The 17,041-nt window shown below is 37.9% G+C and overlaps 1 protein-coding gene across 1 annotated transcript; it reads left to right on the plus strand.

Annotated features, from left to right (window-relative positions):
- The first annotated feature begins 9,155 nt into the window (after nucleotides 1-9,155).
- LOC125245635 (nascent polypeptide-associated complex subunit alpha, muscle-specific form-like) lies at nucleotides 9,156-17,028 on the plus strand. Its single transcript, XM_048156301.1, has 15 exons — nucleotides 9,156-9,310; nucleotides 12,685-12,751; nucleotides 12,862-12,942; nucleotides 13,182-13,283; nucleotides 13,383-13,439; nucleotides 13,542-13,613; nucleotides 13,739-13,825; nucleotides 14,143-14,214; nucleotides 14,370-15,015; nucleotides 15,059-15,116; nucleotides 15,450-15,527; nucleotides 15,679-15,789; nucleotides 16,324-16,353; nucleotides 16,459-16,503; nucleotides 16,790-17,028. The coding sequence occupies exons 2-15, from the start codon at nucleotides 12,688-12,690 to the stop codon at nucleotides 16,826-16,828; spliced, it is 1,542 nt and encodes a 513-aa protein (XP_048012258.1). The 5' UTR covers nucleotides 9,156-9,310; nucleotides 12,685-12,687; the 3' UTR covers nucleotides 16,829-17,028.
- Nucleotides 17,029-17,041: the final 13 nt, after the last annotated feature.

A 17,041-nucleotide genomic window follows, 5' to 3' on the forward strand; every position in this document is an offset into this window, starting at 1 on the left:
CCATTGATTTTGAATTTCTGTGTTACTTTTGCTATATTTTCACACTTAAAACAATGATTTGGTAATCCTCTTTTACCAGTCCTCTTTTGTCCTAAGAAATAAGTTTTACAGAGTTCTCTCCCAAGTGGTTCCATTTTTGTCTGTATTAAGTCTGAGAATGATTCAGTGGGCTGTATAACACTTAATTTTTAAGAAATTAATTATCTTTAAATGTTTTGGTTCATCATGCATTTTAATGAAAAATTGCCTTAAACTTACACCAATATTTTTTTACTTAGCGCTATTTAGCTCAATTTTGTAACACAACATTTTATCACTTTGATAAGAAAATCTTATTTATATATATATTTATTTATTTTTGGACTGATAGTGGTTAATAAAGTCAAATAATTGTATGTGAGAGAGTCAGCTGTAATATCATTGCATTCCTGTTGGTCAGTGTTAGAGGAGCTCAGCTTAGCCTGACGCTGCATTCACACGGGGCATCAGCGCCAACGCTTGATGGAGGGCATGTCTGAAGCTTGTGTTGATGCAACCGTTATAGTGATAACAGCCAATCACTTTACTTCCCGTTGTGTTGCATGAGTGCTATTGGCTAGCAACTGCTCTAGGGTATTTGCATAAGGCGATCTGATTGGATGATGCCTGCGTTGGCGCTTGAAAAGTTGAGAAATCTTCAGGCTTGTTCGACTTGATGCAGCGCCGCAAAGACCGATCGGCGGCTGACTTGAAGCAGTGCATGCCGGTAAGAAATGTTGTCCAACTTGAGACAGCGCTGACATCATGTGACTGTGACGTGTGGCTTTAAAGTACCGCGAGAGCGATTCGAGATCAGCCGCCTGAGTTAGCCAGCGCAGTTTCTCTTTTTTTTATTTTTTTTTATTTTTTTTTTTTTTTATTCAATGCCACAAGAACAAGAGGTATTACATATTCACATGTTCATATCATATTAACATTAGCTTTCAGGGAAAAAAAGTAAAATAAAAAAAAAAATAATAATAAAATAAAATAAAATAACATAAATTTCAGTGCTTTCAAAGCATTACATGTTTTCAGTGCTTTTTTGTTTTTGGTTTGTTCCAAGAGATTTACATACAATTTGAAGTCATTTATAAAATGTGAAAAATTTGGTTTGCATTGAGCCCACTTCTTCTTATGTATATGGTATTTTCCTAATAAAATAAACAAATGTATAATATGTAATTCTTTACAATTCAAGTTTTCATTTTCTGTATAAAAAAGTACATCAAATACACAAATTTCTATCATACAATCAAGTTTCCTATTTATATAGAATTCTAAATCTTTCCAAAATAATCTTGTATAAATACAATGAAAAAACAAATGCAAAATAGTTTCTTTTTCTTGTCCACAAAATTCACAGGTATAGGAAATATTGAGCTTAAATCTTTCCAAAACATGCTTAGCAGGATAAATTCTATGAAGTATTTTGTAAGACACTTCCCTAATTTTGTTACTGATACAGAACTTATTTGAAAGTTTCCATGCTTTAACCCAAGAGATATTACCAAATAAAGAAGACCAAAAAAATCTTGCAGTAGGAAAAGACACAGAACAAAGAGCATTTCTTATAACCTTGTTACTACATTGTTGTTTTAGAACATCAACATTATCAATGAAAATATTCTGACAAGGATTATCCATGTTGATTTCCACTGAACTAGAATTCTTTAAAAGTAATGTCACACTCTTTGGGATCGCATCAAGAACAATAGCAAACTCTCTTGGTTTAACTGGAAATTGAAATTTTTGGAGAAATTCAGTATATGACAACAAATACCCATGGGAATTAAGCAACTGTCTTACTAACATAATACCTTCATTGAACCAAGTATGATAGAATAATGATTTGTTTTTGAATAGTATATCTTTGTTATTCCATATGAAATAATTATGGGGTGAGAAATTGTGCTTGTAAATTAATTTCCATGCTAGCAAGGCTTGTCTATGAAAACCAGCCAATTTAACAGGAATTTTGTCGACAGAAAAATTACATTTCAACAAAAAGTCTATGCCTCCAAGAGTATTAAATATATAATTAGGAAATATGTTCCAAGGATTTTCTCTATTCTTCATAAACTCTATCAACCATTTAATTTTGAAAGTGTCATTGAGTGTACTATAATCTAAGACCTCCAGCCCCCCTTGCTCTTTAGGATTACAAATTACCTCTTTTTTCAAATAATGGTTTTTTTTTCCTTCAAATAAAGTCATAAAGTATCTTATCTAAATCTTTAATAATCTTAGGAGGCACATCCAATGATAAAGACATATACACAGATCTAGATATACCTTCCACCTTTGACAATAATACCCTCCCAAATATCGATATATCCCTCATTAACCACAAATTAAATTTCTCCCTAGTTTTCTTAATAATTGGTTCAAAATTTAACTGACTTCTTTGTTTTTAATTTTTTACAAATTATTACACCTAGATATGTTAATTGGTGTTTAACTGGGATGTTCTCTATTTCTATAGAGGAGCAATCTTTAAGGGGAAACAATACAGATTTATCACAATTCATTTTAAGGCCTGAAACAGCAGTGAATGCCTCAATACATCTAATTATTTTTGGTATTTGAAATTTGTTTTTCAAAAAAACTGCAGCGTCATCAGCAAACTGGCTAAGCTTAAATTCTACACCTAAAGCTGTGATACCATTATACTGATTTCTTTTAACATGCATTGCCAAAACCTGAGTGACTAACAGAAATAAAAAAGGAGAGAGGGGGCATCCTTGCCTAATGCCACGATGAATATCAAACCTTTGTGAAGTACCATGAGCGAGTTTGACAGAACTATTACATCCACTATACAATGTTTTAACTGCTTTCAAAAACATATCTCCAAAACCAAAAAAATTTTATAACTTTAAAAATAAAGCTATGGTTCACCGTATCAAATGCTTTATAAAAAAAAAAAAAAAAAAAAAAAAAAAAAAAAAACGATAAATAAAATAAAACTGTCATCCTCAATAAAGTGATTGTAATCAATCATATCTAAGACTAGTCTAATATTATTCCTGATATGACGACCTTGCATAAAACCAGATTGTTCTATATCAATTATTTTATCTAATCCTTGTTTTAATCTCCTAGCAAAAATCATTGCAAACAACTTACTGTCATTATTGAGCAAACTAATGGGCCTCCAATTTTCAATATATAACTTGTCCTTGTTAGGTTTGGGAATCATATAACTCCTTGTTATTATAACTCCTTGTTTTAATGAAACAGGCAATTCATCATTTTGTATAGCTTCTATGAATACTAATAACAGAAAAGGTAAAAGTTCCTCAGAAAATGTCTTATAAAATTCTCCTGTTAGCCCGTCATTGCCTGGAGATTTGTTATTTTTAAGCAAGTTTATGCACTCTCTCAACTCCTCAGTGTCAATTTCTTTATCACACACTCTGAAAGTTTTGATCTATTTTTATTGTATCGCTCGCCAAACTATTTAAAAAAGCGTCAATGTTTGAAGTAGCTGATGTAGAAGAATACAAATTACTAAAAAACTGAGCCACATATTTTGAAATAACTGAGGAATTATCTACTAATTTGTTGTAAATCATTAATTTTGAGATTGAGGCAAAGTCACCGTTTCTTTTTTCGAGGCCAAAAAAATATTTTGTATTTTTTTCCCCTTTTTCTAACCTGTTACGACCGTCTAGGGGTCGGCCGCAACAGGAAGAGGAAGAAATGAGTCTCACTACCAGAGAGATTCCAAAAAGAAATGATTTTATTCCTTACAGAGGGTTTAACGTCAGGGGCAGACAAGGCCAAAATAATAAACAGAAGAATCCTTTTTTTAAACCTCTACAATTCCTAATTGAGAATAAAGAAAACAAAATACAGTTCAAACTTACCTACCTCCCTAACCAAAAACAATATGAAAATGTGTACAAAATAAAATGGCGTCAAACCCCCTACATCCCTCGATTGTGTAAAGATATATACAAAGTATTTACAGGTAATATTTACATAAGTCCGTAGCGAACAAAGCAGAATCAGAATCCAGTAATCGATAGTCAAACAGGCGTGGGTCAAATAAACAAGAAATAACAACACACAAAATACTACAGTCAGTCATACTTCACAAATACAAACCCCAAATAATCACTCACAATCAATCTCTCTGGCACGACACTCTAGACTAACAAACGATACGAAGTAATGATGAGGTTATGATCAACGACACGATGGCACAATGATGGCCTCTTCAGTGTGTTTGGGGCGGTCTTTATATCCAGATCAGGTGAGGAGGAGAACCAATTGCAGCCTCCAACAGGTTATCACAAGCCACGCCCATCTGTAATACAAACATGCAGGCACATACACAGCGAGAGAGAATACACAAGACAACAGGATGGGATAAATGAATAAACAACTCTGCTCATAACACCCCCACCCACAAAATAAAACATACCGTTTTACTGATTAACACGGGACAATGAATCAGCAATTACATTGTCGATACCCTTTTTATGACAGATCTCCAGATTGTAGCTTTGACAGATTAGTGACCATCGCATTAGACGATGATTAGCATTAGACATACGTTGAAGAAATATAAGAGGGTTATGGTCGGTGTAAACAGTAACAGGTTGCGAGCTCGAACCAACATAGACCTCAAAATGTTGGAGAGCCAGAATCAAAGCAAGCGCTTCCTTTTCTATGGTACTGTAGTTAAGCTGATGTTTGTGGAATTTTTTTGAAAAGAAGCTAATTGGGTGATTCAAACCAGCACCATCAGTCTGAAGTAGGACAGCACCCGCACCTGTACCACTAGCATCCACTTCTAATATGAACGACTTTTCAAAGCAGGGCGCGGCAAGCACAGGGGCACTACAAAGCAAAGACTTTAAGGCTTCAAAGGCGAATTGACATTCCGAAGACCACTTAAATGAGACTGCCTTACGTAACAATCCAGTGAGAGGACTGGCAACATCAGAAAAGTTCTTGCAAAAACAGCGGTAGTAACCAGTCATTCCGAGGAATCGGCGAAGTTCTTTCCTAGTCTTGGGAACTGGGAAATCAAGTATGGCTTGTATTTTTGAGTTAAGTGGACAAACCTGACCATTACCAACCTCTTTTCCTAAGTAACAGTGGCACAGCCAAATTCACATTTTGACAAGTTTAAGGTGAGATTAGCATCTCTCAGGTGCTTGAAGACATCCTCCAAGGTTTTGAGGTGGTCTTCCCATGTATCTGCATAGCACACAACATCGTCAAGATAAGCCTCACAATTAGACACATCAGACAATACTATGGACATTAGTCGCTGAAAGGTAGCTCCAGCATTACGAAGGCCAAAAGCCATAACTCGATACTGTAAAAACACATCAGGGGTGGCAAAAGCAGAGATCTCAGATGCTCGCTCAGTGAGGGGCACCTGCCAATATCCTTTGAGCAGATCAAGTTTAGTCACAAATTTAGCATTACCTACACGATCAATGCAATCTTCCATGCGAGGAAGTGGAAAGGAGTCAGCTTTCGTTAAAGCGTTAACTTTTCTGTAGTCCGTACAAAACCCTGAGGTACCATCTGACTTAGGGACGAGTAGACATGGCGAACACCATCATTAAACAAGGCCGGATACTTACTAATAAGATTGGTAATATCAGCCTGGGCAGATACTGATAAGTGTGACAGCTTTTCTGACAAATTCGACAAAGTTTCAGAATTTGGTAAACGAGCAGACAAGAACGAGGCACTATTCATTTTTAAATCATCACTTTCAGGTGAGTATTCTGACAGTGGCACAGTAACTGGAACAACAGTAGCAACAGGCATGTTAACATCTTTCGAATCCGAACGGGACACGTATGCTTTAAGCATATTAATATGACAAACCCGCGACTTCCTTTTACGGTCAGGGGGGGTATCAACAACATAGTCAGTATCTCCTAGCTTCTCCTTAATCTCATAAGGACCAACGAACTTAGCTTGAAGAGCTGAACCTGGCACTGGTAGCAAAATGAGAACTTTATCTCCAGTCTGAAATGAACGTTGTACTGCCTTTTGATCATAGCGAGTTTTCATTTGTGTTTGCACTGAACCAAGTGAGCGTCTAGCCAACTCCCACATAGTATGTAGTCGCTCACGGAATGCACTGACATAATCTAGGACATTGGTAGTTTGAGACGGAAACACAGGAGAAAGAATTTGCTCTTGCAAAATTTTCAGTGGACCACGAACGGTGTGTCCAAAGATTAATTCAGAGGGACTGAATCCAAGTGACGCTTGGGTAGTATTCCGAACTGCAAACAACAAGAGCGGGATCTCCTCGTCCCATTCTTTTTCACGCTCAACACAGAAGGTTCGAAGAATCGATTTCAATGTTTGATGAAAGCGTTCAATAGCGCCTTGCGACTGAGGATGGTAGGCACTGGATACCTGATGTTTGATATTTAGCGGTTTCATTACCTTTGCGAACACTCTGGACATAAAATTCGTGCCTTGATCAGACTGAATGAATTTAGGCATTCCAAATGTGGTACAGAACTTAATTGCTTTGACAATCGTAGGGGCTTTGAGAGAACGGAGCGGTATTGCCTCGGGAAACCTGGTTGATGCACACATTAGCGTTAATAGATAAGTGTTTCCAGACTTTGTTCTGGGCAACGGACCAACACAGTCAATCAGAATTCGTTCAAACGGTTCACAGAGGACTGGTATGGGCTTCAGTGGGGCAGGAGGAATCACTTGATTTGGTTTGCCTGCCATTTGACACGCATGGCAGGATCTACAAAATTTGGCTACATCTGATTTCATCGACGGCCAAAAGAAATGCTTTAATAAACTATCATAAGTCTTTCGAATACCAACATGACCAGAAAGTTCATGATCATGCGCGACACACATTACCTGCTCCCTGTAAGGTTTTGGGACAACAACCTGAAAGACAGCGCTCCACTCATTCTCTGCGTGACGTGGAGTCCACTTACGCATCAGGACACCATCGTCCAGGTAATATGCAACAGGATGCTCTAACAAAACAGATGGCTCAACAGTAATTGCTATACAGTGACTCAAAGTTTCATCCGCACGTTGTGCTTCAATTAACTGTGGCTTACCAAAGGATAAATCAACATTGGGGAGCGCACACACATCTATCTCCACTGCATCGGCATCATTCTCTGACTGGACAAGATCATCAGCACACATAAAGGAATTAGACAGATCCACTGTGTCCTTAAATTTGCGAGCTTGGGCTCGGGTCACAACACATGTGCCAAACACATCTGGAAATTCTTCCTGCAACACATCTTCATTGTACAGATCTGGAACATTTATTACCTCAGGTAGACAGAAAACTTTTTTACCTGCTAAATCGTTCCCGAGAATGAGTGATACACCCTTCACAGGTAGTTCAGCTTGGACCGCCAGCTTAACGTTTCCTGTAATTAATCCAGATCGCAAGAACACATTGTGCAAAGGAACCTTAACTACTGCAAGATCAATGCCCTGCACAAGCACATCGGAATCACAACTTGACTGTTGAGAAAATGGTAACACACTTTCTAAGATAAACGATTGCGCAGCGCCAGTATCACGTAGGATACGGATGCACTTCGTTTCTGTCTCATCTTCACTCAGTGACACAATACCATCACAAATAAATGGTTCAAAAGTAGACTCAGTAACTGTACTCAAAGATACATGTTTGGGTGACAAAATCTGTCGTTCAGTCAATGAAACGCTCTTCGAAGGAATTGCTTTTCTACTAACTTTGCGTTTCAGAGCGGGACAAGCAGCAATGAGGTGACCCACCTCATGACAATAAAAACATTCACGACTTTCACTACTCTCTACACCAGAAACGTTCTTCGGTGCCGTTACTGTATCCTTAGAACTGCGAGACCGATCACTCTATGAGTAAGCACAAACTCATCAGAAAATACTGCAGCCTCAGAAAGAGAGGAAACTTTCTGCTCATTTAAGTAGACTACAATTTTTTCTGGCAAACAATTTTTAAACTCCTCCAACAGTATTAGCTCTTTAAGCTGTTCAAACGTTCCGACTTTGTTTGCAGCGCACCATTTTTCAAACAAATTTGCTTTGTCTCTCGCGAATTCGACAAACGTTTGACTAGAGGTTTTCACCAGACTGCCCCAGCAAACATTGGTCCGACGGCGACGTCGTGTCCCCGGCCAAAAATAGTCGCGGTAGGACGGCATAAATCGGTAAAAATATGTAACACAGAACATTTCCTAAAAATGCATTCAGATATGTTTGTACATGTCTATAGTTCAAGGGGGTTGCATGTATAATTGTTACTTTGACTTTTAGCTGCGTGTAGTTCAATATATACCCTGTTGTAAATCGGTTGTGAGATGACGTCACTAGGTGACGTCTTTTACACGTGCATTACACGTCCATCATGACCCTCTGTGAAATCCTTGTTCAATGTGCAAAAGCTGTGATTACACCTTGGTTAATACTGCAATAACTAATTAAAGTGCACCAAGTAGTTTTTAAGAGGGTTTTAAGAGGTTGTGAATAGACGTCCACTGACGTCGTTTACACGTCTAGTCACGGTTGTGAAAACACGTCCACTGACGTCGTTTACACGTCTCGTTGTGAAAACACGTCCAGCGTCGTTTAAGTCTCGTCACAAGACTAGCAGGGGAAAAAAAGAATTTTCTTTATGAAATACATGATTTGTAGGCTATACAAAGTAAATATATTTAATTTATCTTGTTTAAATAACTGATTTTTAGTCATTATTTCAATCTGTTTTATGTTGGTCTATTCGTTGAACATGGAATGTATGCATATACATGTAAAACAGATATATATCCGATCACCATAATTGCAAAAACTGTGCTGCAAAAAACATGCATTAACAAAAGATAGTAACAAATCTGGGGATATTCCAAAAACAAAGAAAAGAAACTGATGGGAGTTAATAGTATATCTGTGAAGACACTTTTAGTTTATGGGGTAATGCAATCAAGAGTATATGGAGAAGTGTTTAAGTATTTAAAAAAGACAAGATGAAAAGAGTTTGAAGATTTGAATTATGTATTTATGTATACAATATCAGGATTTATTTATTCATTCATTCATTCATTCATTCTTAGTTAAACCATGTACGTTTCACACTCCAGACCAGTAGGTGGCGGACATGCACCTTTTGCATGCAACTCGAGAGAAGAAGATTATCTCGCGCGATATTGATCAAGTTTTCACACAGAAGTTCAACTTCAGATCATACAACCACGAGAGGAGCACGAGGGAGTTGTGTCAGTATATATTTGTTCGATATACAATCTACTGTTGGGTAAGCACATTTTGTATTATTTGATTAACGTGCATTACGTGTTTGACACGAAGGAACCGAGAGAAATGATGCCCACATGGTCAACAGAAAATCACAGAGTATGGCTAAAATTAGCTAATGTTAAGGATTAGTTCACTTTTAAATACACTTTTCCTGATAAATTTAGAAATGAAGGTTTTTGAGGAAAACATTCCAGGATTTTTCTCCTTTATAGTGAACTTCAGTGGGTACCAAACAGCTGAAGTTCAAAATTAGTTTCAGTACAGCTTCAAATTGTTCGACACGATCCCAGATGAGTAATAAGGGTCTAATCTAGCGAATAGACCGGTCATTTTCGAAAAAAATACAACAGTTTATGCTTTATAAACAAAATATCGCCTTACGTACTTTCCGTTTCCGCATTCTTCATAACGCTTACGCTGAATGTTCTACGCCTTCCCTATTCTACTTACGGAAAAAAAAAACTAAACTTGCGCCGCGTTCGTTCCGTAAGTAGAATAGGGAAGGCGTAGGACATTCAGCGTAAGCGTTATGAAGAATGCGGAAGCGGAAAATACGTTCAAGGCGATATTTTGTTTATAAATCATAAACGGTTGTATTTTTTTATCGAAAATGACCGGTCGATTCGCTAGATAAGACCCTTATTTCTCATCTGGGATCGTGTAGAACAATTTGAAGCTGCAGTGAAACTAATTTTGAACTTCAGCTGTTTGGTACCTGTTTGGTACCCACTGAAGTTCACTATAAGGAGAAAAATCCTGGAATGTTTTCCTCAAAACCCTTCATTTCTTTTCGACTGACCAAAGAAAGACATGAACATCTTGGATGATATGGGGGTGAGTAAATTTATCAGGAAAAGTGTATTTAAAAGTGTATTAATCCTTTAGTAGGCTAAAAATTATTTTGAATTTATACATGGTACACCACAGTATAAAGTATATTTAATAATACAGTCAAAGTTATTAATGTAAATTATTAATGTAGCCTTTTGAGAGTTTCTTTCAGAAAGTACATTATCTGAAAGAGATTGAAATGTTTAACGTTAGCTGGATTCGAACATGTATGTTTTCAGTAACTGCTTTAAAATATTTTGTAATTTTAGAATTGCTAATCATGTCCTCTGAGTACCAAAAGATGTGGAGACGACGAAGGGCAAGGGTTGATGCCTTAGTGGAACATGATAGCAGCTCTGAATCCGAGGGGCCAGTGGAGCCAGCCTTGGCCGGGGAGGGCAGTCCACTCGCGGAGGGATCAACATATAATGAATTACATTCTATGGAGTGCAGTAGTTCTTCCATCAGCACAGAAGCAGTGTCCATTAGGGGTGATACTGATGAAGAACACAATTATGACACAGATTCTACTGAGACAGAGTCCTGAGCAGTTGGATGAGACTTCACATTCAACTGATGAAACACCTTCCCTCCACGTAGACTTGGCTAGTTGGGCTACTGCTACAAACCAGACCCACAAGGCACTAAATGAGCTTCTTTGTGTGCTCAGACGCCATGGCCATAGACTTCCCAAGGATGCTAGAAGCCTTCTTGATACTCCACAAGGAGTGCCAGTTCATAATAAATGCAATGGACAGTATATTTATTATGGTATTGACCGTTACCTTCTTGAACACATTTCAAAAGAGACACTGCAAGGGCAAGTTGAACTGTGCTTCAATGTGGATGGCGTGCCATTGTTTAAATCAAGTCAAATGTGTTTCTGGCCCATTCTTGGTCAAATTCCGAACTGTCAGCCATTTATTGTAGCTCTGTATTATGGGTCCAGCAAGCCTGACCCTGTTGAGGAGTTTTTACAAGATTTCTTAGAGGAGTTGCAACAGCTCATCCAAAATGGAGTTTCATTCCAGAATGTGGTTCACACAGTTACAGTGAAGGCGATCATCTGTGATGCACAAGCCAGGTCATTTCTAAAATGTATAAAAAGTCACAATAGTCTGCATGGATGTGAGCGATGTGTTGCAGTAGCACAAATGATCGAAAGGAGGGTAGTTTACTTGATGAAGGGTACTTTTGAAGGAAGAACAGATGAGGTATTCAACCGAGCTGGATACCCTGACCATCAAAAACAAATATCACCTCTTGTTAGAGCTGGTATTTTGTGTGTGAAACAGTTCCCCCTTGACTACATGCACCTAGTATGTCTTGGAGCCATGAAAAGGCTGCTGACATACTTGTGGCGTGGGCCAGTTATCTGTCGACTGAGTAAGGCTCAGAGAGAGCAGGTACAAATGAACATTAGTAAGTTGAAACAAGCTTTGCCTGCAGAGTTTTCAAGGCAGCCAAGAAGCATGGAAGACTTGGACAGGTGGAAAGCTACTGAGCTACGTCAATTCATGCTCTACACAGGACCAGTAATCTTGAAGGATGTGCTTCCTAATGACCAGTACCACCACTTTCTTTGTCTGAGTGTTGGCATGAGCATTCTTTTGGATGAATCAGATGAGAAGAGAGAGTCCTATCTAGGATATGCACACAACATTCTGGAGCATTTTGTGGATAGCTCTGTGGATTTTTATGGACCCACCTTTCCAACATACAACATTCATTCCATCAAACACTTGTCAGATGATGCTGCAAACTTCCACAGCTCTTTGAACGAAATATCATGTTTTCCGTTTGAGAACCACTTACAGGTTATCAAAAAAATGGTGAGAAGTGGCAAACAACCGCTAGTGCAAGTCACAAAAAGACTTGCTGAAAGACAATGTACAGAAAAACATGCCAGACGATCCCAAAGTACAACAAAGCTAACCGCAAAGATGCCTGACAACTGTGTGTTCCTTATGGATAATGCAGTGGGATTTATTCAAGAGAAACGAAGCGATGGAACACTAAGGATGGATGTGTTGAGGGAAACTGACTGTGACAGTCTCTTTGAAAAGCCATGTGACTCAAAGCTCTTTAACATTATGTTTGTCAGCAGTGACTTTACAATGCCAAAGCGAATACTGACAAATAGAGAAAGCATCTACAAAAAGGCTGTGTGTCTTCCTTACAAACAGGGTTATGCTATATTGCCTCTGTTGCACAAACCAGAATGACTAGACTTGGTAATAATTATTTATTTATTTTTAATAATATTTTAACTGTTTCTTCCGTAAGATTTGGAAAGGCACCTAACACACCTAATTAGCGAAAACATTAAATGCACCTGATGGTTCTAATCTTTTGGTTAACGGTGGTCAGCATGATCTGACTTGGGTGTAATTAATACAACAATTAACATTCTTTTGTGTATATACAATTACTAGCATGATTGATGCAAATATATGTCCAATTGCTTTTCCAATGTTGGAATAAATGTACGGAATTTAGTGTCCTGAAAGTTAAACTCTGTCCTGTTGTTTTATCTTTTAGGTAATGGACAATCGTGGCAAAGCAAAAAGAACTCGAAAGAGGAAAATCTTCAATGACTTTGTTAATGGTACGTTATTATTTGGTGCTTCAAAATGGCATTAGATCATCATTTGTTAATGCAGTCTTTCATATGTGAACCTAAAACTTTCACACAAATTTATTTGTTTTTAAATTTAGACTTGGACCTTGAAAACGACAGTGACATGACTGACATTGAGTTAACCCAGCTTAGTCAAAGTCTTCTGCCAGCAAAAAAACGTGAGTTGCCGATTTTTATGTTATTGTGTGTCTTTAGCCTTATCATAAATATTCCCTTTGTAGAATTTTAAATTATAGCCCTTGAAAATGGAACTTTCGGAGGAAATATTTATTTGCCATGGAATTACAATGATTTTATTGCCTAGTTATTGCACATGTAAAATGTTTAAATACTGTTTTGTATTAAAAGTTCAGCATAATTGTTTGATTGATTTACTTTGCTTTTGTTTTGTACAAAGGAAAAACAGAGTCTAATCCAAATAAAAACAAACAAGCTGTTAAAAGGACTGTGTCCTATCCAGATCCTCCTCCAAAATACAAACATCCAAAACCCATGCCAGGTAAATGCCTCAATTTGAAAATACACGTAAACAAATTGAAGTTGTTATTTGGGGGGTTAATATCATTAATTACAATTTCATTTCATATCCATTTGAAAGGTCAACACAAACCAAATAAAGATGTTGCAAATTCTACAAACAATAAAAAAAAAGAAGGTATGGTAAACTGTAGAAATGAATTATGTATAGATATGCCTTAAACAGTCTACAGTTTTTTTTAATGTTCTAATTTTTCATATCTCCTCGTTTGTGCTAAAGATCAACTTTTGTGTCCAACACACTTGGATGAGACGTGCCCGACCCCTGTCTTTGTCTACCCTACGTTAAGTTGTATGTTTGTGACTGCTTTGCTTAATACTACAAAAAGAATCATGCTTTCAATAATGACTTTTATATATTTTGATATGAAACTCAAAAATGTATATAAATTATTTTGGTGTGTTTTGTTCACACAGGTGATAGCACACTTCATGACAATAAACATCAGTATCAAGATGGTGTTATTGATCTATACCCTAGAATAATCAATGACACCATGAGACGTAAGTGCTACTGATGCTGTCTGTTATTATTTGGGTGCATCCCTGAGTGCATTCCCACACTATACAAACACATTGCTTGGCTAAAAAATGCGTCACTTTTGCCTTTAATATGTCATTCTCATTTAGAGGTAAAAATGTATTCCATGAGTCCAGGTTTTGCCTGAATATCAACATAATATTCAAAAACATTGATTTAAAAAGTGATTTATTTTAATATTTTAGACAACTACGAACTTTTTTTAAAATAAATTACATTGTGCATGTGTATGTTTATTGTACTTAATGAAATTACATGCAAGGTATAATTTGTCTTGCAGGGTCACATAATGAACAGCCATCTTCCAGAAATCAGGAAACGTTCTACAGGCCACCGTGGACAACTGAAAGAGGCATAGTATTGTTTTCTTGTTTAATGTCATACACCTAAAGATGATTTTTTTTTGGTAATCGTACAGTTATGCTGTTATTGATTCATTAATGTGTCCTTTCTGACCCTAAATGACTTATCATTTTTCACACCTTTTTGTTTTTAATGTTTATGTAGTATTGTCTACAGTCCCAAATTCTGGATTGACGCCCCAGTCACAGAGAGCACCCCAGTCCCAGAGGGCACCGCAGTCCCAGAGGACACCGCAGTACCAGAGGGCACCGCAGTCCCAGAGGACACCCCAGTCCCAGAGGACACCCCAGTCCCAGAGGACACCCCAGTCCCAGAGGGCACCGCAGTACCAGAGGACACCGCAGTACCAGAGGACACCGCAGTACCAGAGGGCACCGCAGTCCAGAGGGCACCGCAGTCCCAGAGGACACCCCAGTCCCAGAGGACACCCCAGTCCCAGAGGGCACCGCAGTCCCAGAGGACACCGCAGTCCCAGAGGGCACCCCAGTACCAGAGGACACCCCAGTCCCAGAGGGCACCCCAGTCCCAGTCCCAGAGGGCACCCCAGTCCCAGTCCCAGAGGGCACCCCAGTCCCAGTCCCAGAGGGCACCCCAGTCCCAGTCCCAGAGGGCACCCAGTCCCAGTCCCAGAGGGCACCCCAGTCCCAGTCCCAGAGGGCACCCCAGTCCCAGTCCCAGAGGGCACCCCAGTCCCAGTCCCAGAGGGCACCCCAGTCCCAGTCCCAGAGGGCACCCCAGTCCCAGTCCCAGAGGGCACCCCAGTCCCAGTCCCAGAGGGCACCCAGTCCCAGTCCCAGAGGGCACCCCAGTCCCAGTCCCAGAGGGCACCCCAGTCCCAGTCCCAGAGGGCACCCAGTCCCAGTCCCAGTCCCAGAGGGCATCCCACTGTATGTGAGAACGTTACACATCTTATTCTAAATGGATTCTACCTTACTGATAACACAGCTTAGCATATAAACATACATTTCTCTGAATCACTAAATTCTCTGAAGTTAATAGTTACAAATACAGAGCTTATAATATCTGTCATTGTTCAACAAGAATTACCTAAAAGTACAGCCAGATGATTTCATAACTAATGTGGTATTATACAGTGAAGTGATTTACTGTTAATATTTACACTTTCATAAAATTAACTGTTTTAATGATAATAATAAAAAAAAAACTTTTGTAAAGTTTATTGTACTAAATGAAGTTACATTTAATGTTCAATTTGTCTCTCAGGTTCACATAACGAACAGCCATCTGCCAGACGGAGAATTTATGATTCGTTCTCCAGGCCATCTGGGGCAACCGAAAGAGGCATAGTATTGTTTTCTTGTTTAATTTCATCCACATAAAGAGGATTTTTAATTAATCGTACACTTACAGTGTTCAACAATTAATGTGACATTTTTTACCTTAAATAAATTTGTATTATTTTTCACACCTTTTGTTTGTAATGTGTATTCAGTATTGTCTCCTGTCCCAAATTCTTCACGGGCGCCCCAGTCCCAGAGGACACCCCAATCCCAGAGGACACCCCAGTCCCAGAGGACACCCCAGTCCCAGAGGGCACCCCAGTGTACGTGAGAACTTTAGTCATCTTATTTTTAACCCAGTCCACCTTAGTGACAACACAGCTCAATATACACTACCAGTCAAAAGTTTTGAAACTGTACTAATTGGTTGTTTTTGAAATAAGTCTATTATGCTCATTAAGGCTGCATTTAAAAATAAATAAATAAATAATAATAAAACTATAATATTGTGAATATTTTCTTTATGTCAATAACTATTTTTTATTTTTAAAATAGTATAATGTCATTTATTCCTGTGATCAAAGTTGCAAAAGCTTTATATTTCAGATAAATGCTGTTCTCTTGAACTCTATACTCATCAAATAATCCTGATAAAATTGTACACAACTGTTTTCAACACTTATAGTGATAATACATGTTTCTTGAACATTAATTCGGAATATCAGAATGATTTGTGAAGGATCTTGTGACTCTTATTACTGTAGTAATTATGATAAATTCAGCTTTGAATCACATCTTCTACACAGTGGTCCGGAAAAAATAATAACAGCAATTCTTAATGTTTTGCCTCTTGACAGCTGCATCGAGGAGTGAGCACAGACCTGACGGTATGTTAGCTCCAGCCATGGGGTTGTCCTATCCACAATTGAGTTAACATTTTACAATGTTTTATTTATTTTCTTTTTCTTTTTTTTTCTTTTTTTTTTCAATAGGTGGTACCAGACCCTCAAAGAGTGCCTACCCCATGTCAACCACAAGTAAGAAATATTATATGTGGTGGTTTTAAAACAATGGCCAGTTTAAACCAAGTATTGAATGACAATAAGTGTTTTTGCTCACTGTAAATTCAGTCTTGCACTTCTGTTTTCACTACCTTATTTTTACCGGAAATCAGCAGGAAAACAAAACTGGGAAAAAGTGTCCAAAAAATTTGTAAAATGTTATGCTCTGCATGAACTCAAATTGTGACTGCAAGTGTCATAATGAAGAATTTTTAATTATTCAGGTGTCCAGTTGTTATATTACTCTAAATTTTTCTTTCAGAATTTCAAAGGAAGGTCTTTTCAATGTTGTTCGATTTGAAAGATCAACTTAAGCAAATAGTTGGCATTCTGGACCCTGGCAGGTCTACAACATCTCTAAAGAAGATGGATTCAGAGAGTGACCTAAAACTCTTTGAAGAATCCATCAAAGATGTTGATGTCAAGTTGATCTGTGTAAGTTTTGACATAAAGAATATGTATATATGTATTTGTATGTGTATATAGTTCCATGTATCTTTCTTGAGCATTATTT

This window comes from Megalobrama amblycephala, linkage group LG14, assembly GCF_018812025.1.
Source record: "Megalobrama amblycephala isolate DHTTF-2021 linkage group LG14, ASM1881202v1, whole genome shotgun sequence".
Classification (NCBI taxonomy): domain Eukaryota; kingdom Metazoa; phylum Chordata; class Actinopteri; order Cypriniformes; family Xenocyprididae; genus Megalobrama; species Megalobrama amblycephala.